Below are 22,292 nucleotides of genomic sequence, written 5' to 3' on the forward strand. Positions count from 1 at the left end.
CTAAGTCTACTGCTTCCTTTATAGAGTGTAAATACTTTTAGATGGTTTTCATCTCAGTTGCTTCACTGGTAAAAACTGGGCTTGTTGAAACTGGAGTAAACCAGACACAAATGAAATTAAATGCAAAATAAAAGCCTAAATGAACTACATTTGAAATGCCATCTAGCAGTTAGTTACATCATGTACTTAGTTCTTAGGTTTCCCAAATTTTGCCAGGTCTCTTTTATTTCTAAGTCTCTTCTGGAAAATTTACAAAAACTGTCTTGTGTTTACATGTGTAAAATGGCAGCATTCAGTATAAAAATTCACGACTAGTGATTTTATGTTAAGTTTTAAAACTGCCTAGAGTCACGTTCAAAAAACCTTTATTTTGAAGAAGAGAACACCAAAGGCATTCTAAAACTGAGGCCCCTTGAAAGAATGTCACGTTGCACCCCAAAACTTGAAAAAATACTTGTACCTACTTAGTAGACAAATGCAAGACAAAATAAATATCTTTTTAATGTGGCACAAAGCAATTACTGTTAAATGCTCAGAGATCGTATGTTCCTGTCCTTTTGTCTACAAAGCTGGTTTGTGGCCAAGGCTAAATGAAGTACAATGAAGAATGTCATTGTACTTCTGTGTACATGAAGTACACTCCCAAGGCACAAACACATCGTTTGAGCACTATTCCATTTTCATTCAAGAGATGGAATGAGATTGAGTTATGCAGTCAGATCCTGGAGTCCTTGGTAACTTTTCTCTTAGAAATGCTTTCTCTTATTCAAAGTCTTGTCTTTTCATGATTAAATAATATACTCATTTGCAGCCATAGGATGCCTGTCTTCACGGGTACTGCAGGAAGCTATGGTAGTTTCACAGACTAGGAAATATAAATACATATGAGCCAGGGAAAAAGTACAGCACACTTGAGCTGACAGGCAGAACAAATGTTTGCTAATTTTCTGTTGGAGGATTTGCAGTTTTCCACTTGAGTTGATGATGCTGAAATGAGAATTTTCATTTTTTAAATATGATATAATTTATGAGGAAGACATGCAGTAAATATTTCAGTGGGAGTAGGTTTAAAATTAGCTGAAACTCAAAAGATTTAAAAAGTAGCTTCTGTCTTTGCAGGGATTAACTATGCTGTATGGGCACAGATGGGTCAATAATGAATGAATGACCACCCTAGTAGAGGCCTTCCAGTGAAAAGAGCATGGTATTTCCTCTAATTAAAAAAAGGCTGCTTCCTTTCTTTCTTACCCCCTCCTTTTGTGTGTTGTCTCTTTCTCTCTCTCTCTCATTATTTCACCTGACATTATTGTTAGTTACCCTACCTATCTTTTTCAAGCACTCCTTTCTATCAGGTCTGAAACACAGTGGAAGAATTCATGGCACCAGCAGGACTTTCCTGATACATGTTCCCCTATGATACAATTGTGCTACATATAGTACAGTACCAGACTTTCAGTCTGTGGCTTCCATTGAAAATCTGACTTATGATAGCCATACTGTGACTATAAAAGGGCTAATGCATTTGACAGGAATATGCATGATTAACAGTCTAGGATCAGTTCTTAGTAACGAAATGTGTACATTCCCTGCAGCATATTTCCATTACAGATTGTTTTCCATAGCAGAATTCTCTACCAGGTGACCACAATGGCACAGACTTCAATCTCACTTCCAGCCCCTCTAGATATTCTCCTAAATTCAGCCTAATGAACGCAAGGATTGTACCTGTTGTACTGATGACATGACATCAATGACCTTGGTTTCCAGGGGAAAATGTATCTTTTACAGACACCAGATAAAAAGAAAAGCCATTATGTTTTTTGTTGTACTTAACGCTTTTCCCTTGGAGATGCAAACTATGTGTGTTACTTCCAGCAGCAGGATGAGGGTGACCTTAGCGGAGGAGTAGGCAACATATCAAAAATGACTCAATGCATTTAAGAAACATTTCACTTTCATGGCCATGACCCATTGGCATGGGTGCTTTGAAAAGAGAAAAAAAGGTTATAATTAATTTTTCAAAACAGAATCAGATGTCAGAAAGCTTTCTTCCACTCTTGGTTAAAATATGATGCATTCTAAAATGCATTTAGAATATCACACAATACTCAAGATATTCATAAGTTTTTTTTTTTATATTAAAGAAAGAGTTATAGCCTATGTTAAATGAAATGCGAAGTGGTAAGATACAATTGCAATGATTGTGCAAACAGAGAAAGGGCATATGAGGTTTGTCAGAAGATCAGGTAGGGCATTACAAAGGAAAATGTGTAATAAACTATTTGATCACCTTCATTATATGTATGGGGTTATGAAAGAGCTTCGCTGTAGTTATGGCTCTCAGTGAATAAAATGTTAGGTTCAATTACTCAGAAAATGATGCTGAGGAATTCTACATCTACACTGATAAGGAATTCTGCATCTAGTAACCAATGTTTATTCATATAGCTTAATTGTTCATTAAAACATTTATGTATGTTTTTACAGATGAATCATAAACTATGTCCTTTTTTTCCTGTTATAAATAATACTGTAAGACTATATGCCTAAAAAATGTGAGATCTCTTTATTAATTCTAAAAAAGGAAATTTTGATCTTTCTTACTCAATTAGTATAATTTTAGCATACATACTGTATTAAATTTGATGTTACTATGCCCTTAAAAGTGTAAGCTCTTAGCTAACAGCACATATTTTTACAGGGGCCTGTAACTTAATGGATAGTGGGGCAAAGACTTTAAGTATATTTTGTGCATAAATACATACTCTACACCTCAAAACAAAAGTCTATACCAAAAAGAACAGAAACCAGAATGGAAAGCGATGTCATAGGTGACTGTAAAGCCTGTGAAAGATGTTCTTTAAGCACCTTCCCTTTACTGAGTGATTCTCACACTTCTGGAGTTGCCCTACCTACAGTTTTCCATATGTCAAATATTTCATCACTTCTCACATAAGTTTGGAGAATGCAGTTCTTCTTTCAGCTAGCATGGTGATGATACGGGCCAGGCAAAGTAATGAAAGCTAGATATTATTTGCTTCAGAGGATTCAAATAAAACTTGCCTTTAAAATGCTAAACCAAGCTGAAAGTTTGCATATCTACCCTAAGATTTATCACTTCCTGGATCTGAGAAACACCTCTCTATGTGTCAGCCCCATTTCTCCCTGATAGTGTCTACTAAATGACTTAATATATCCCTGTTTTGTATACTTATTTGTACCAGTTTTTACATATTCTTATAGTGTACTGTCAACTGTACTAACTCCCAGTTTCCTTTGTTGTTTTTTTCATAGGCCTCTTCTAGAGTTAATGAATGCTTTCCAACTTCGTATGCAAAGGTACAGTAACTTCTCCATATTGATAACATCAGTGCTAGTGTTCAGAATATTGCTATATCCTGGTGTCTTAATTGAAGACTTTGTATCTGTCACTGACTATTCTTGTGCTGTCATAAACAAGTTACACAGTGGGTTTAGAAAGCTGTGAAAGGTTTGCAAGTAATGGTAGGATTCTTCTATAACAACGATTCCTGCAAGGGCTCCATTCCAAGTCAGCGCTTTCATCCTCCAGTGTTGCCTAACATCAGTGAAGAAATCCTGCATTGCTGCAAGGTAGCAGGCATATTTTTTAACTTATATTATTATAATTATTATTATTCTCTTGCATTTCAAACAAATAATAGATTTTTTTTCCCTTTATGAGAGTCAGAGAACAGTTAACTGTGGTTTCTAAGCTTCTAGCATATGATGTTTAAAGCCATTTAGATATATAATTCATCTTTGAAGGCAGTCGGCCAGCCCTTTAAACTTCACTAGTGATTGTGTGTGTGTTTTGTGGGATGGTAGTCCTTTCTCCTGTTGCTAAACAGAAATATACCATAGTGAATGTATAGCTGCCTCTTCATCGTATGTAGTATTAATAAATCTGCCACCAGGACAGTATATTCTAATATGTAACTTCTTGAATATGAATACATCATACTGGATTTGTGCTATAGAGGGAAATTTCTGGGAAAAAATGATGAAGTAACCTGATACAAACAATCTAGATTGATAGTGCTTTCATGGCACAAAAAGAGAGAGGAGACAATGTTAAGGAATACTGCAGAATGAATGACTGCAGTATTTTCTGTGTATAGTAATGCAGATAGTCCTTTCTGGATTCTTTGACTCTGTCTGTTTCTAACATTACTTATTTCCTTGTGGTTTCTGAATGATCTCCCCATGATAAAAATTTTTAGATGTCTTTAAACATACATTGATATTCCAGGAGTATAAGGAGCACTCCTGTGCTGCAGGTTGTATACTTTACCTACCAACCCTGGTAACCAGCCCTGAAAGATCTCTGGAATACCTCTAAACTACTCCAGGTTTCTCTTAGGAAGCAGAGAAAGGAATAGTGAAAGGTCTTTGAGAAGAGGTCTCAGAAAAAGCAAGGCAGTTCTCACAAGAGGATAGGTCATGTACACAGTGAAACTCTTGGATATACAGGGACCTGAGATAAGGAACTCAGCACCAGGAAGTGCATTTCTGTCACCTGTAACTGTAGAAAATCGTCATCAAGAGTTGTCATTCCCCAGAATTCATGTGCAACACAAATTTCCTACCTTTAATGTATATACATACCCTTTAGGCTCAGACACTGTCAACTCTGTACATTCATGCAGTCCTCAGTCAGACCTGTTCAGATTACTTTATACCTGAACTGTTCAGTAAGCATCTGTGCAAAATGTTACGTTAGTCACTTAATCATGCTAGCTACCATCAGATCGCAAAGCAGCATTCTACCATTTCAGCTAAGGAAAAATTTCAGTTTTTGCTTGTGATAGTTAAATCTTCTTTTTATGTTTCCAGATATCAGAGAGTTCAACTAATACCAGGGCACGTCAAACAGCTTAGGTGCAGCAAAGAACTCATGGCTTCAGATTCTTCAAATTGTTATAGTTCAGTAACCCTAAGAATGCAAAGGCAAATATTCATATGCTGAACTAGGAGGAGAAAGCCAGCTTTGTTTTGTCTTGTCCTCTTCTCCGTTCCTTTACTGCTTTATCCCTCCATTACATATTTTCCGCCTCACATCAAGCACTGAAGCTTGTTATCCTAGAGATTCATATACTGGCATAATACATAACTTGTACTTCTGAAACAAAGTAGATTTTTTCTCTGCAACCAGAGAAAACAATGCAGAAGTGCTGCATAAATGTCCATACACACACATATACCCAAGGATTTCAAGACTGAGCACATCATCCATAAAACCTGAGTGCTCAACAAATGAGAACAAGTGAATGTTTAAAAAGACAAAACAAAACAAAACAAAAAAACAATATTTGAATCCATTAGAAGCTGAAGAGGTATAGATTTGTCAGGATGATTCAATTTCATTCTACGTTACTATAAAATACGCCTAATTCAGCACACATTTATGTTAGAATGATCTTTTATTTTTCAGGACAGATTTCAGTATCATGTGGATACTTAAAATATCCTTGCTTTGACTTTAACTAAAATCCCTTTGGGGTGATGGAAGAGAATCTTTCAAGCAAGATTATTAGTTCTACTTGTATGTAACATAATCATACCCATATATTTGTTACCTCCTTCAGCACAAAAATAATGCTACTTGAGGATTTTTATCTTTCATCTTCCATTGTCTGAAGAATGTACAAAGTGTTCAGTTATCTCAGAAGGGAAAAGAGCGGTGATTCCCTCTTAGCTTTGACCCCTAGAAACTAGCATTTAATCAAAAACCTTTCTGTCTATAGTCTTGTAAGCCTAAGGTAGTGTTTCACAGAGGACATAGCTGACAGCATTCAACAGTGCATTTTGTTGATCCCATTCTTGTGTGTCTATTGATATTGTCTATTTACTGTTGTACAGAGATCACTTTGAATTGTTCCATGGACATAGGCTGTGTAGAAGATGGTCAGATTACATGATCATAGAGCCATGGAGATTGTGTTATCCACAAAATTAGAGCTGAATATGAGTGACATCATCTCTTGAAATGGGTTTTCTTGTTGAGGCTTTCATGTATTTCATACCTTTCAGAAGAAAATGACAATATTTGAACTTAATTTTTCAATTTATTAGAAACAAAGTGCAGAAGTTTTAGCCACTTAAAATTCAACAATTCACTTGCACATGTAGGGGCATGTCGCTCCTAGTTTCTGTTACATCTAGTAAGAGCTTTTATTATACAAACAATGATGAGGAGATAAGACATGTGGAAGCATGTACTTCAACTTGAACAAGACTTTCTTTGCCGTTCTTACAGAGATGCTGTGTGGTTTTGATCTGATATCAAGTACTCCTGTTTCTACTCTTCTTGTTCATGATTACCAGTCAAAAAAGGGTTCAGACACTACAAAGAAGCACAGTGCTGTTATAACGCTAGGTCTTAAGAAGAGATCTCTGAAGAGATATTTAACCTGGTTTAATAGAAACTGAGATTTAGTTTTGGTTTGCTTTTTCATTTAAAGTTTTATCAAAGTAGAGCAAGATTTCATCAGTGATGCCGGCCAGTCTCATAAATTCTTTATTATATATGCAAACCATCAAGAGCTGATCATTTCTCCCATCTTTTCTTTAAGTATAAAGTAAATCTGGATGCTATTCTTAAACAAACAGACAAAAAAGCATTCTTTGCTCTTCCCCATTCCTCCCCTGTGTAGTGCTGTGACTGTTTCTACTACTCTACTTTATCATACTTTTGATTTCCCATCCACTCTTCTGATAACTTCAGCATCATTCTTTCCATTGCACAAGTCCTAAGCTTTGCAGAAATTTAAATCCATCTGTCAGGCTTTGGCAAGTTGCCTGTGACCAGAGCTCAAGAAATTTTTTTTGAGTAAAGCAATGTCTGAAAAATAAAAACTGTTTTCCCAAGTTAGGCCACTAAGACCTTTGTGGGTTATTATTTTATTAAGAACCTGATCCTGATATTCTCTTTCTTATAAAAACAGAAAACTTAAGTACTTATGCTAGCCATAACAAAACTTTTCCTGGCAAAAGCACCGTACAATTTGAGAAGAAATAGAAGGAGATATTCCAACTTACCACTAATATCTCTCCCTACAATTTTTAAATAGCTTACCCCTTTATAGTTCCAGTGCATGCTTAGTGATCTCAGTGATCACATAGTGCTGAAAACCTGGGTCATCATAAAGCATTGAAAGTATCTTTCTTTAGTGTACTTCTCATTATCATTCATTAACTACTAGTCTCTGAGACTGAAATAAACTCTTCAGAAAGAACAAAGTGTCCTCTACTTTCTTAATAACTCTTCAGGTATTCCAGCCTCTTGGCTTTGCCCTTTTAAAACTCCTTTTCTGTCATTAATGCCTTACATTCTTTATAAAAGCAAGTTTTTTACAGGCCTGGAGACTGATGTCCCTTGCTTATGCTCAGAAAAAGCAGAGCATAGACAGTACTGCAAATATCTTCCCCTGTAGTACTTTATCACTTCTGATCTGGAGAAACCACCTTCAGGCAGAATGATAAATGCTGTGTTCTCTGTGGTCACTCATTGGCGGCCACTGAAGGCACACTGGCAGGATTGTGTGAATGGAGACTGTTTACAAAGAAGGTCAATAGTCAAAGCTGTCAGAGTATTTTATCTTTGCTCCTGATAATACTTTTCTGAAATCTATAGCAAAAAAGAATAGTAATGTAATCATGTGAACAATAATGTACTCAATAGAAACTTCTGCCTTGCGTCAGAATACCAAATTTATCTTCTACTGACTTATAGTTAACTACTGGTATTGCAAACACCTGATCTAATAGAAGAAGCACTTTTTTTTTTTTAATCTTTGGAAACTGTGTAATGCCTACACCTTGGGAGTTCTTACTACAGATCTCAAATACCTGTTCGACTTGACTTGGCTAAGTTACAGAGAAGGCATAAGGCACAGTGGCGCTTGCTACTTAACAATTACCACTTGAAGAGCCTGTGTTGAGGGTCAGACAATGAAAACCCTCTTTGCAATAACTTAGGTGATTCCTGGTATAAACTATTGCTTTCTAAATGAATATCAAAACTGAAGTGACTGGATGAAAAGGTGCCCTGGCAGCTGGCATCTCCATTAGCAGAGAACAACCTTTTAACATTGTTGCTGACAGAGTGTTTCCAGCTCTTCTCTCTCACTAAAAGGAACACAACCTAACATGTCTCTGCTCACTTTGAATAAATACCAAGCCTTACAGCCCATGTAAAGAAATGCAGAGTGACAGCAAATGCATGGATAAGTCATAGGACTGGAATTCCTAAGGTCTAGATTCTTAGCCTGACTCTTCTCAAAATTTCTGCTGTCACGTTGTATACATCATTTTTAGTTCTGTACACCTCATTGCAACAACAGAGTTGAATTCATCAAGCATCTTAGGGTATATAAGCTGAATCCAACAGTGCCTGTATTTCCTACATGGAAGATTGTTTGCATTTATGAGGTATTGATTTTGTTTTATCCATTTCTGTTGTGGGGGCATTATCTATATCTTTTAATATATCATGAAATAAAATCTTTCCAATTTCTGTTTGCTGCTGATGGACTACTAAAACCTGCATGTATCAAATTTCTTTGTTGTTAACAATCTCGTTTATGAGCTTGGCAGGGATGGTGAGTTATATTTCTCAGCTAATGTTTTGAAATATGATTCTGGCTTGATTTTAAACAAAACTTTGAGTTGTTTGTTTTCTCTGGGAAAGGTGCTAGAGCTCTGAACCCCGTGGTTTTCACCACACAGATTCCCTGAGATCCACATCTCTGGGAGTGCTCTGTGGTTCAACTGCCCTGAGGCTGTAAGCTGCCTTTGGGAGGTGGAGATTGGGAGTGCAATGTCCTACCTGCCATAAGCAAAGATTGGATTTGTGATCACCTGATTGGCTTGAGCATCCATAAGTCTATGGGTCCCAATGAGATACATCTCAGAGTCCCAAGGGAATTGGCTGAAGTAGTGATACTTGAAGAGTCATAGGGGTCAGGTGTCCCTGGAGACTTGAAAAATAGGCAGTGTCTCTCCCATTTATAAGAAGAGTAGAAAGAGCAACCCAGGGAACTACCAACCTGTCAGCCTCATTCTGTAGAGGGTAGATCATTGAAAAGGTCTTCCTGGAAGCTATGCTAAGGCACATGGAAGACAGGGAGGTGATACAAGACAATTGACATGGCTTCACTGAGTGCAAGTCCTGTTTGACCAACCTGGGATTTTCTATGGTGATGTAACTGCATCAATGGACAAAGCAAGAGCCAATGATGTCATCTGTCTGGACTTCAGTAAGGCCTTTGGCATGGTTCCCCATAACATCCTTCTCTCTAAATTGGAAAGGTATGGACAGAAATTAATTTCACAGAAATTAAATATATTTGTTAACTCTATGTGCAGTGGAGAATCCTTAGCTGGTAACTATCAGAATAACCTAATTTGAAGCTACATGAAATTCTGCGTTTCAAAGTAGAACTTCCAAAGAGCAACACTATGTAAAAATATACAAATATCTCTCTGTAGAAATCCAGAAAATCTGATTTAAATAGAGGGACATCCCAGAAAGGTTTTGCAGCTTTTCTTGGTATGTTTTGACAGAACAGAAGCTGAAGTAACTCAGTGAGAAGTCAGGATGCCTTACCTCCGAACTTGGTTTAATTGGAGCACAACTCCTTCTGTTGAAGATCTAGTTTAAAATATGCCTGATTTCACTATATAAAATGAATTAATAAACATAGTAACCATGCAGGAATGCTATGGGACTGGATCAACCAGGATATCTAAATCTGATATTTCTAGAAAGAGGCATTGCCATGAAAAGTACTTTGAGGGAAAAATTAAAACATACTGATCCTGTTAGTTGTTGGAAACAAAGCATAGATACATTAGAACAGCAGGTAGAAGGATTTTAAGCATTGGAAAATTGTTGGAAGATACATGTTTTGTTCTTGAACGTTGGCTCTTTTGTTTTATAACATTGCAACATAGTAATGACAGTAGAAATATTGCTGGTTCTAAGCTCATTAGCGAGTGCAGGACTATTCAGGCAGGTGGGTGAGCTGGCCTGGGAGTAGCTGAGAGTCGCAGCTGGGCCAGCAGCCACCTGCAGGCTGCTCACAGGGGAGGCAGAGTAGGAGGGGGCTGATATTTGGTTTAGGTATGGGCACTCAAGCCGCACTAAATCTCCACACGCGTGTCCACAACAACTCACTTCTTTTTTTTTTTTTTTTTTTCTATGTTATTGTATTAAGCAGTAGACTAGCTAATACTTAAATTAGGAGACGCGTTTCACTACAATCTTTTTCAGGCTTTATGGATTTGTCATCAAGATTTCATGCCTCTTGTGATGAATTGCCATTAAAGCATCATTCTCAAAAGAACGAGGAAGGGCTTTCATACCTGAGCAATTTCGAAGATAAAAGAAGCATTTAACTAAAGTGAAATGACTGCTAGATTATTTGCTACTCTGTCCAGAGATGCTTCTTTTTTCTAAATTGTTAAATTTTGACTTCCCTTTGACACAGAAATGTTGATATTACACTGCTCATAATGCACATGTCGCCACAGTATTCAGTCGTAGAGATTAGTGTGCTTCTATAACTGTCTTATATTGTGGCAATGATGTATATGCCTGAGGTAATTATATATATATATACACATATATATATATATAAATAAACACAGTGTATCTCTTGCAGTCTAACCTCATCTTGAACTTCTATGGTCTTTTTCTCCTCACCACAATTTTTTATAGCTCATTTTCCTCAGCTGTGAGATGAGGTTAAGAGTGCTTATGAATATCTAAGAGTGTTAATGACTGTACAGAGGATGTTGTTTCTATCATCATTCATATCATTACAGCTTCACTGTACAAAAAGCAATTAGATGTTGAAGGACAGGCTATGGAAATTAGCACGTGTGTTGTGAAACATCATTTTAGTCCTGTGAAGGGTGACTGAATCAGCAGGTAACCAACATGGCTATCCAGCAGTACTCTAAACAAAGAAAGAAAGTTAAAATCTTGTGGAGGATCAGCTTTATAGCTTCTCAATTGTTGATTTCAGTCTTATTTTCAGAAACACTTTCCTTCATTGCTTTCATGTTTTAGAACTTACATTGGAAAAAAAAACAAAACACAGTTCTGAATGGTATAGAATTATCAAATGGGACAGAACACAGTTACAACAGTGTGAAAATATTGCTTTTTTCAGCTGCAGTAATTTGCTGTATGTAATGGATCACCAGGGTAGTAGTTAGCAGTAAGTGGACAGCATTCACACTCTGTTGGTGAAACTGCATAGCTAGTTGAGCAATACTGAGATAGTTCTTAGTTTTCTAAAAATAGACATTTTTTTTTAGGCTGAGTCATCTTAGTTATTGCCAAAAAATTAAATGTGAAAAGACTTCTTACATGTATAAAAACTTGGGATGTGTTTTTTCTTTATAATATGTATCTTCACGTTAAATAGCAGTAATCAGTGGTCATTGTTTTTCTCACCTGTTTTTCTTCTGTGTTATTCTTTCAGTGATAAACCACCAATAAGCAAGAAAAATTCAGATCAAGTGACAATCACATGCCTTGATCAGTGATCAGAAAATAATAAAGTTTCATAAGTAGCTCATAAGATGAAAACAATTCATTCTTATTTATAAAGACTAGAAATATATATTTATAATATCATTCTAGAGATATTAAGGAATGCGTAGAACATTTACTAGTTTGTTATTGTGATGCTGCTTTTAGGTATTTGCATACAGGCGTATATACAGAATACTCAGAATAGCGGAGAAAGAGAATACATTGATAGCATTATTAGTACCATGCCATTCTTGCTATAGTAATAAGATGTTTAAGTCCGGGTCAGGTTCCATTGTGCTTCTTGTTCCATTCATACTTATTAAAGTTTACAGTCCAGCAAGATGTATCTTTACTTATCAGATTCAGAATTAGATACATCCAGTGATTTAATATTTTCACACTGTTTATCAGTTCAGAGCTTTATTCTAATTATTTGCTATTTCAAGAATATGCTCTTAATGGCTTGAACTTGGCCACTGACTTTTTATTTAGAAGGATAGTAAGTTAATCTCTAAAGAAAAGAACACAAAGAAGTTTTACAGTCTTCAAGGGATTCCAACTGAAAAATAACAACAATTAAAAAAAAGATTAGTCAAGCAAGAAGACAAAACCCATTGTGTTTGCAGTGTTGTACTACAAAGCCCTTTAGCTTGACATGCTTAATTTGATATTCTTTAAATAGGGAAAAGTTGAGGCATATGTGACAATATCGTGTAAGGAATGTGGCTCTGCATTACTTTAATATATTACTACTATATTGAGAGGAGAGAGGGGACATAGTCCAGGCTTTCTATATTATTCGCTGTTATGTTAATATAGTGTTTCTAAACTAGAAAGAAAAAGAAATTGGTTTCTTTGGCTTTCAAGTAAAATATTCAGTAAGAAAAGCCCAGGACTCTGTGTGCTGTGTCACAACAGCTGTTATACCGATAGGCTTAGCAAATCAAACTCTATGTCAAGGTGGAGAGATTACCTTGACTTGATGTTGAGAGATAAACATCATCAGGGTAAAAGAAGCAAGAGAGAAAGAGAACAATTCTAAAGATAATAAAATATATCCATGTAGAGGAAATTAATCTTTCTGTGTATAGGAAATGAGTTTGTACTTTCCTTCCCAGAACATTTCTCTCTCTTAGCTAGAGGAGCAATGCATTTGTTATGTATCCCTGCAGTAAGTCTTAAAGAAAGTGTTATAACAAGGTATGAAAAGCAGCATGGTGTATGGAAAGAGTCATGGAGACACACACGCATCAGGCCGCTCTGGCAGGGGAAAACGCTCACTGGTAAAGTGCCTGTTCCCTTCTTCCAGCTATCGTCTCTGAAAACAGTACAGCTGCAAACATCAATGTAATTATCTGTTCTCTTACAGAAGACTAGTAGCCCTTTTCTAGTCTTGATCTAGTACCTGATCTGGAGGTGAGTGGCCCTGCCTGTGGCAGGAGGGTTGGAACTTGACTATCCTTGTGGTCCCTTCCAGCCCAAGCCATTCTATGATTCAGTGATTCTGTAGTATTATCTGAGTATCAGTAGAGCTTGTAACACTGCTTCTCAGCTATCCCATGTAAGATTTCTCACCCCTGGTAGTCCCTGACAACAACCGACAGAAAGCTAGGATAGACAAAATATCACCTCCCAGTGAGACATCTCAGCTGGGCTCCTAACTAGGTCTTCAAAACAGCACCACCTAGCCTCTGCAAGCAGGACAGTTCTGCCAACTCATGTGGCTCTACAGCTGAGTATTGTAGGAATTTTAAACAAAAACAAAAACAGCAAAAAAGGTTTAAGTAGGACATCCAAGATGAATGGTTCAAATCCCACCTGCTTTTCAGCAACAAAATTCCCATTGAAAACAGTCATAATTTCACCTCAGTAAAGGTCACATAGCTTGGGGCAGAGAATAATAAAGATGCAGAGACACACAGACAAAGCCGTATAGCTGGAATGCTAGTATCCACATCTACTTTTCTAAGAATGACAGGTTGTACAGGAGGAAAAAACATTTCTCTGATGTAGATTTACATTTCTGTCCTGCTAATAAATGGGCCAATGAAACAGCTGACTGCTCCCCTATTGCAGATGTGGGAGTTATTTACTTTCTAATCCTTTCCTTTTTAGCCCTGGCTGGACAAGAATGAAAATCCCTGGCATTAAGTATTAGAAGAGATGGAGAAAGCACAAGAACCAATTTACAGGGTTTCACTTGACTAGTTTTCTTCATTTGACTCCTATTAGCTCTGATAATGTATCCTCACCATTAATCAGCTAGGGAGAGAAGAGGCAATGCCTGTTTTTTTTCACATGTGTAAGAAGATGCATGTATACCACAGCTACCTCATTGGAGAAACAAGGTCAGTACCTTGCAACATCTCCCTGGGGAACTACAAAGGTGCAAAGACACTGACCCATATCACTGGGATAACTGTCAGTAGTCACAGGAGGTTTTGAATGAATCTCTGAAATACACATTTGAATTAGTTACCTTCAACTTAAACCTTACAAAAGAAATCAATCCCTCCTGTAATCACATTAGAAACAGCAGGACTGACAGAACTGTAGAGGAAGCTGATATTGTTAAATGTGACCTTCTTCCAAATGGTGAAATTCCCAGCACAGAACCACAATTGTAGTGATCTGTAGCTTCTGTGGCCTTTATGGCAGCTACTGCTGGAGACCTCATGTTTTCCCTGCTCCCAGATGCTCCTGAGGAGAAGAAACAGGCTCTGGGCTAAACAGCCCCTGAACCTTTACCTCTTGTATCTGCACTATAAAAGCCAAATTGATTTCTAAGATGGCCCTATGCAGATATCAGAGCCTCATCAGTATGGAACTTGTATAACATTTCTGTATGTTATGCTAGTCACTAGCCAAGCTTGACAGCTCCTCATTGCTGGGTCATTAGACAAAAACGTGAAAAAATGCAAAAGGTGTTGGTTGATTTCCATGAGAGTTGATACAAATGCTTCATCCCTAATGTATTTTAAAAGCGTAGCCAGTAAATTGCAGTAGAGTTGGTTTCCATAGCAATGATGTCGACAGCAATGTCATTGAAATTTGATATTTTGTCTCACACAAATAACGATGTCCGTACTGAGTCAGAACAAAAGTCCATCCAGCCCAGTGTCTTTTCTCCAACAGTGGCATGCAATAGGTTCCCTGGGCAGAGTGTGAGAGCAGGGCAAGTGTCCTGCAGTGTATACCAGAGATACTGTAGCAGTATCCAGAAATTTGCAGCTCATAATCTTTCTGCGTTAGGGACAGTATCTTAGTTTTCAATAGTCGTTAATGGTTTTTTGTTCCATGAGTTTATTCTATTGCTTTTTAAGCCTATTTAATTTCCTGCACCAGTTGTTCCTCTGTCTGCCGCTTCCCCACACTTCAAAGATCTTTACCTAGGTAAGCCAAAACCCAAGGTGAAGTCTGCTTCAAGACTCCTAAGTCCAAATTAAAGCTTTGTCTTTTGCTAGTGGTTAAAAGTGGGTATCACAGATGCGGCAGAAATTTCTCTCTCTTGTTACGAATTGAGCTATGAGCAGTGAGGCCTCAGCAGCCCGAGGACTTGAAAACTATGCTAACTCAATAGAATTACTGTGAATTTGGATTATTCCTGGCAGCTCAAGCAACCATTTGAGCAGAAACATGTGAGGGTTCGTGTTGAACTGGACCCTGGGAGATCCAGAACCCTCCTCCCTTCAGACTGATATCCAGCTGCTCACTCTACTAGAGTGGGCAGCTGACTCTATGCAGAGAGACACTGCTTCACTAGATTCTCACTAAAAGGCTCGTTTCCCCAACAAAACTGATTTGGGAATGTGTGCATAGTGAATAATTCAGTATGTTCTTCCTGTGCTTTATTTGTGGCTGCTTCAAAGCAAGCACATGATATCTGTGAATGTCTTGGCTAATAGTGACTATTCAGCTAAGTGTTCATAAAACAAATTTCAGCACAAGAGCTGCACGCTGCAGGAATGTTGTGTCCATTATTTGCAGTGGATTTTACCATCTAACTTGCCTGGAATTTTACCTTTTTCTGAGTGAGTGCCTACAACTTTTCTAATGAGTGAATGAATATTAACTAAAAAAATGCCAAGCATTGAAAATAAATATCAGATATATTTATTTGTCTACGCCTATCCTCTCTCAACCACCAAACAGTCTGCAAGAACCATTTCCTAGAAAGCTATTGTGAACAGTCCTGGGTTAATGTGTATATACATGAAGAATTTCAGTTTCATAGGATAAAATTCCAGTGAAACTTTTGTATAACTACGCTATTTTAAAACAGAAGTTATTTTACTACTTCAGTGTTATGGTTTGAGAGGGGATTGCAGGAATAGATGGCTGTTCTTATCAAACCTAACATTTGGACTATATGCATTCCCCTTTTATTGAAAGGTTACTGAGAAAATGGAACAGATTCTGTAACATTAGCCCTGGTATTGCCACTTCAGTGTTCCCCTCTCTCTTTATAGCAGAGAAGATGGTGTGATCTAAGGTGATCATTATTATTCATGAGAAAAGAAGAATTATTCTAAACTTACCGCACTAACCTGGATTCTTAATAGGTCAAGCTGCTATTTTGGGTAGCACTGGGTGAATACATATATTGTGACTGTTGTGCACCCAAATGTAGACATAGGATTAGAAAAAGACCTACTATAATGAGATGAAAGTTAAGCCCTCTCCATAATCACTCCTGGCATATTTACTGTACAGATTTCCACAATGTGGGTTTGCTTTTTTTTTCACAGTTTATAACACTGCTTTTATCACTTTGTACTTTCAAAGATTCTCAAATTTACTGTGGGTTTCAGAGAGCTTGACTTGCAGCTACAGTCTCGTGGGATCATCAGATTAATCTCTCCTGACAATGTCTGTAGTCCTCAAAATGTAAAGCACACTGAAAGCAAATCAGAGGTTGTTTTTAGTTCATTCAAAAATAAAAGACTGATTTTTTTTTTCAAAGCAGTCAAACAGAAAAATACATGCCACATTATGAAGTTCAAAGCATGAAAGATTAGGAGAAGTAGAAATTGTTCAACAGTTTGGTTTCAAACTTCTTGTAAGTAATCAGTGATAAAATCATTCTGCTTTTATGACACACAGGAGAATACAGCAAGGTCTAGAGCAAAAGGCTTTCATTTTTTTATTCTTTTTTTTTTTCCTATTGGGTATGATATATGGTATTAAATATTTATTTTCTCATATCTTTTTCAGTACTCAAATTTCTGTACAACTGTTTAGTACAGACAGCTGCTAAAACTGAGCTGTGCAATAAGCACAGATTGTCTTACCTTTGGATAGCTGGTTTTATCTTCAGACAGAACTTCGAAATTAAGGCTTAGATGTACAACTATAATATTGATTTATGCCAAGAATTAGTTGCACAATCCTGATATAATCCCTAGATACTTTGGAACATAAGAAGAGAAAACAGAATTTTTAGCTGAGGGTAACTTTAGAATATGGAATGTTTTAGGATACAGTGAAAGTAACATGTCTGGAGCAGGGTTTGTTGCCAAGTTACAACAGAAGCATCTGCAAATTCTGGGAGTGATTGCACCAGCAAGCTGGGACAGAGCCAGTTCTGAAACACAAGGGCAATAACGAATGCAAATCAGAAGTTAGTTTTATCCAGAGAAAATTGCAAATAATTATTTAAGGTGAAGAAATTGCAAGAGACTCCATTTTGGAAAGACTTGCCAGGATCTCACAAAAACTATTTTCAATTCCCATTTCCATTTGGGCAAGCCATTTACAGTACAATAGTCAAGATCTGATGATTGGATGCCTTCAGACACAAATAAGTCTCCCATTTTACATAGTCTGTTTAAATTGAAAACTTCTCAGGGTTGGAATTATGCCTTGTCATATTTTTTTACACTACTTGGTAAAATCTTTCTAATTTTGATTGAAATCTCCAGGCTTTTCCGTAATGAAAATAGCCATAATTACTTCCAATAGGACAAAATCCATGTGTCAGATTTAAATTGAAATGCTAAGGTGGACATAGTGGCAGACAGGTACCTACAATGCAATTGAAACCTCTTGTATCACAGACACTGTTAAAATATTAAGTTTTCAATCAACATTTTTCAGAGGTACCCAAATAAATCTTCCTACAGCTAAGACTTAATATTCGCTTGATTCAGGTTTTATGTAATTTTTAAATTGCAGTAGATATAACCCATGTAGATCTAGAATTACCATTGTCTGGAAGGCTTTTATACCCCTTCTGCAAGCCACCGTGTGGAATCACAGGCAAGGAAGTAAATGTCTGGAACAAAATGTTCTGCCTTCAATTTAGTCTCTTTTGGCCATTCCAACCTCCAAGCTATTAACAACAATCCTATTTATTGCTAAAATGTCACTCAAAATGTTAAAATATCTAAATTTCCAATGTTAGTCAGATTTTTGCTGGAAATAACACAGTGAACATTGTGACAGCACAGCTTTGTCCTTTGAGCTTTCTGGTTCCACACCAATGCGATCCTTGATACCTTATGGCAGTAACAAAACACTGCAGAGTAATAAAGTAGAGAGCAGGAAAGGGATCAGAAATCCTCCACTACCAATTTGCACAACCAAGTAAACTAAATTTAGAGAAAGGTAGATATGCCAATTTGTACAAGGATGGCTTCTGCTTCTAGAAAAAAATGATTGCAAACTTACCAGGTTTGATGTGACTATCACTGAAAGTTTCTAAGCTACATCAAGAGATTTTTCAGAATAAACCTCATAGGTTAGAAAAGTTTCTTGCTTGTATCTACAGTACTTGTTGGTGTCATGTCTTATTCCTTCCACCATCCCTGATCACTTCTGTCAGTTCCTTACCTTGTCTTCCCATCCTTTGTCCTGATCTCATGAGGAAAAATAAGGCTTATTGAAGGTGTTCTTCTCATAGAGGATGCTCAATTGGATATGAAATATTACTAACATTCACTTATTTCTCTTTGCCACTTTTTTGTTTCCAGTACTGTTCTTCCACAAGCATCTTGTTTTGCAATGAAAAAAACAGTGGCTCTACCACAACTTTTAGCACACAGTATTTTCTTGAGAAACATAAATTACTGATTATTATGGTCGATATGAAACTCAGCTCTGTTATTGGGCATTATAAATGAGAGACACAGAAAACATAGGAGAATTGCTTGGGATTGGAGCTTTGAAAACCTCACTGCTTAGAGTCCACTCAATTTACTTTGTGCAAGCCTTTGTTCAGCTGGGAACAACATGGGCTCACTAGAACGAGGACAGACAAGGCAGATCAGCCTGGAGAGCTGTGAGGATGTAAAGTTCAGAACAGGTATATAATAAGATACATGTATTTTCTGAGTGACTTAGCTAGAAGAATTTCATTGTATTGTAGTTCTGCCTGAGTAGTGTAGACAATAAACTGCATTATTACTTTTAATAGAGACTGTGTTTAATTGTATTAAACACAATTATATTCTAGTTCTGCCTGAGCAATGCAGACAATGGAATTCATTATTACATTTAACACAAAATGTATTTAATTTTCTAGTAAGTAATCTCACTGAAGTTGAAATCGGATACTAAAGTATTTCCACCCCCCCACCCCCCCAAAAAAAAAAATTATCGTTGGCTGTAATATTTTTTGCAAAATAGAGTTGTCTATGTTCAATTAAGTTAATTTCCTTTTAAACCAAACTGCAGGGAAAAGTGATTTGCTTTTAATTTTATGTGAAATTGTTTCACATTTTATCTAAACATTATCTGTGCTTTATGCCCTGGTTATGAGCTTTTTGTGTAATATGAGAAACAGAAACATCCATATACATATGTAGATGTATTTACACAAAAACCTTATCTAGTTCAGCAACTGGCACAAAGAGGCCCGTATGATCAAAATGTTCACGTGAATTAAGGTGCTAATTTCTGAATAGAACGAAGGACATCCTAATATGTGTTCTCACAGCTACTGCTGGGCTACACGTTCACTTTGCCTATGCAAGATAGGCAGCACAATAGTAAAGTAATTCAGACAAAGAATAACTAGAAGGTAACATGACCATGACTGTTTTTCCATTTCTGATCTCAGCAAGAACTCTGCTGAGTCCTTTCTGTTTATTTACTTTTAAATCTCTTCCTACCCATCTCACTATTCCTCTCACCGTTTCATTTTCTTCTTAGAAAGAGAAGAAGAGATAGATGGAATGCATTTTCATTTGAAAAGTATTGACAAAAGCGAAATTCCAAAAATGTAAATTCCAATAAAATTTTCAGTAGCAAACAATAGATTTTCTTTCAGTGTCCCTCACAAGGGTATTTTATGAATGAGTTCAGAACAGCCTGTTCGTTATGCTTGGACCAAGAAACTGATGAAGGAAGAGCAATGGTTTATTTAATTTTATTTACAATTTGGTAAGACAAAGGACATTCTGATGTGGATCGAGGTCTCATTCTGCTGGACACTGTAACTACAGAGTAAAAGGATGATCTGCGCCTCATGGGATTTATTACCACTGTCAATTTTTGACAATAGTAACATGAATCTAGTTTGGAGGAGCAGCTTTTGCTAAATTATGTGCTACAACCTTATTTTCTTTGGAGTTAATGATAACTATCCATTGTGAATAATCACTGCTATTTTTCTTTTTTTCTTGCTGTCATAAGGAAGCCTCTGGAGTTGGCAGGTTTTTTTCATGGGCAGCAAAGTTTAATATTAAGATTTGTTGGGGGCCCGAAAAGTGGAGCATTCCTATTTGTAATTCATATCTAGCTTCTGCTCACATTGCAGTTCCCAGGACTTCACGTACTGCTGGAATTATTGTTGGGTAACTGATTTAAAATTGATCTTACTAAAAAATTATTCTAATTATATATATATATGCATATTTAAAAACTCCTAAAAAAGCTCAGCTTGCTTCTTCCTGACAGGTAAATTCCAAAAACTAATTAATGCAGTAGAAAATTGGTTTGGATGGTGTCACATTCAAAACCTAAATTTTATGTCTATCTTAAAACTTTGAAAATATGGTTATGTGCATCTATTTTAGACATTAATGTTTTGGGAAGTTCCTTTCTGTTACAGACTAACATCAGGCTGAGATTTTTTGCCCCTAAAATCAATGGAAATTTTGCTAATGAGTCTGGAATGCAGGGGAGAAGAGAGCAATATCATCAGTATTTCTCCTCCTGTAAGCAACTGTGTAAATCTTATCCTAAAAGAAGAGAAAAATTTCTCCAATAGGTAGGAAATGATACAGAGAAGAAAACTATCACATGGAATTTAAGAAGCCACTGCAGGCTTAGTAACAGGTCCATCAAAGAGCACAGTCTGGTTAGGAACACCTGACACACTTAAAAAATCCAGGGATATCAAAGTCTGTCTCACTTTGTGGTAGAGGAGTGCTGTCTATTTAGCACCATCCAGGAGAGGAAAGTCAGAGGAAAGAACTCAAATTCTGAAGCAGCTTTCAGTCCCATTCTTCTCACATATGCCCACCATGCTGGCTTTCCAGTATGTATCTCCATGTCCTTCATCCTGCCTGCCTATGAATGTCTCAAACTGCAGTTGAGTATGAGATCCTTGGCATGGAATTCAGAGCAGAAGACACCTGCTAGAAGTCCCAGGCTATGGGAGAGAGAAAGGGCTTGCATGCCTCTTACAGCAGAGTGGAAAGAGTTTACTGGTGTGTTAGAGAAAGCCCAGATCTCACTGTCACACACTAGCACCTGCACTGGAGTACAGGATGTGATGACAGACACAGCTTATGCTTCTCAGCAGCACAGCTTCCTGTTTCTAAATAAAATATACTTCTGCAGCAAGACGGAAATTCTGAAGCAAACCTAAGTTCCATAAAAGTGAGAAACATTCCGGGATTATATGGCTTCAGGGCAGCTTCAGAGCTACATAACTCTCATCACATCTGAAGGAACAGAAGAGAGTAGAACACATGATACCACAGGGCCAGAAAGGAATCCAAGAGGCACATGATTCCCAGGCGGTACATTATATTTCAGTTTCTGTCTTGCTTTGACAGCACCATTACTAATAACAGAGTATTCTAGGATTTCTACAAACTGCAGTCAGTGTGCATTAAAGGTTTCAAAATAGTTTCTTATAGCATAAATAGTTTGCCCTGTTGTCCTTGGCTGTAATCTTCCCCACTCTGTATGCTTTCTGCTAGTGCAGCATTTTAGTGCTGCCGTTATATTAAAATAGTTCGCAAAGCACTTCAAGATCATTCAGCTTGAGAAGCACTATATTAATATAAAATATTCTTCAATAAGTAAGTTAAACAGTAAACACTGTATTGATTCAATGCCTCACAAGGTTTTATAAGAATTAATTCAGCTAGTCTTGTATGTGAGCCCTTGTTGCATGGGCTGAAAACTGGCTGAAGGCTTGTAAACAAATTGTAAGCAGTAATGGCACTGCATCTTGCTAGGAGTCTTCTCAAACACATTTTCTGGATGCTTTGAAACATTAAATATTTATGCTTACAGCACTGGAAATGGAGAGTTACTGAGGGACTTCTCCCATTTTGTAGAGGGGAAAGAGAAGCCTGGAGAAACCCTGCAGTGCACCAGCTAGGGTTTTGGTGAGAATTTAAACCCAATCTAATTACCCTAGTTTCAACATTATCCCTTCAGACAAACTTTCATCACGTATCTTTGGAGATAATGATACTAAATATGCTTCTACCAGTTCTATATCTATTTTGAATTAATGTATTTCTTTAGGCTTAATAATAATTAAAGC

At 37.0% G+C, this 22,292-nt stretch overlaps 1 protein-coding gene across 1 annotated transcript in view; it reads left to right on the plus strand.

Moving 5' to 3' along the window:
* Nucleotides 1-22,292, plus strand: part of LOC112532543 — a 194,874-nt gene that overhangs the window by 101,322 nt on the left and 71,260 nt on the right. The window contains exon 3 of the mRNA XM_040701943.1: nt 3,295-3,339. Within this exon, the coding sequence (XP_040557877.1) occupies nt 3,295-3,339 (45 nt within the window). The remainder of the gene's footprint in view (nt 1-3,294; nt 3,340-22,292) is intronic.

Source organism: Gallus gallus, chromosome 5 (genome assembly GCF_016699485.2).
Source record: "Gallus gallus isolate bGalGal1 chromosome 5, bGalGal1.mat.broiler.GRCg7b, whole genome shotgun sequence".
Taxonomy (NCBI): Eukaryota; Metazoa; Chordata; class Aves; order Galliformes; family Phasianidae; genus Gallus; species Gallus gallus.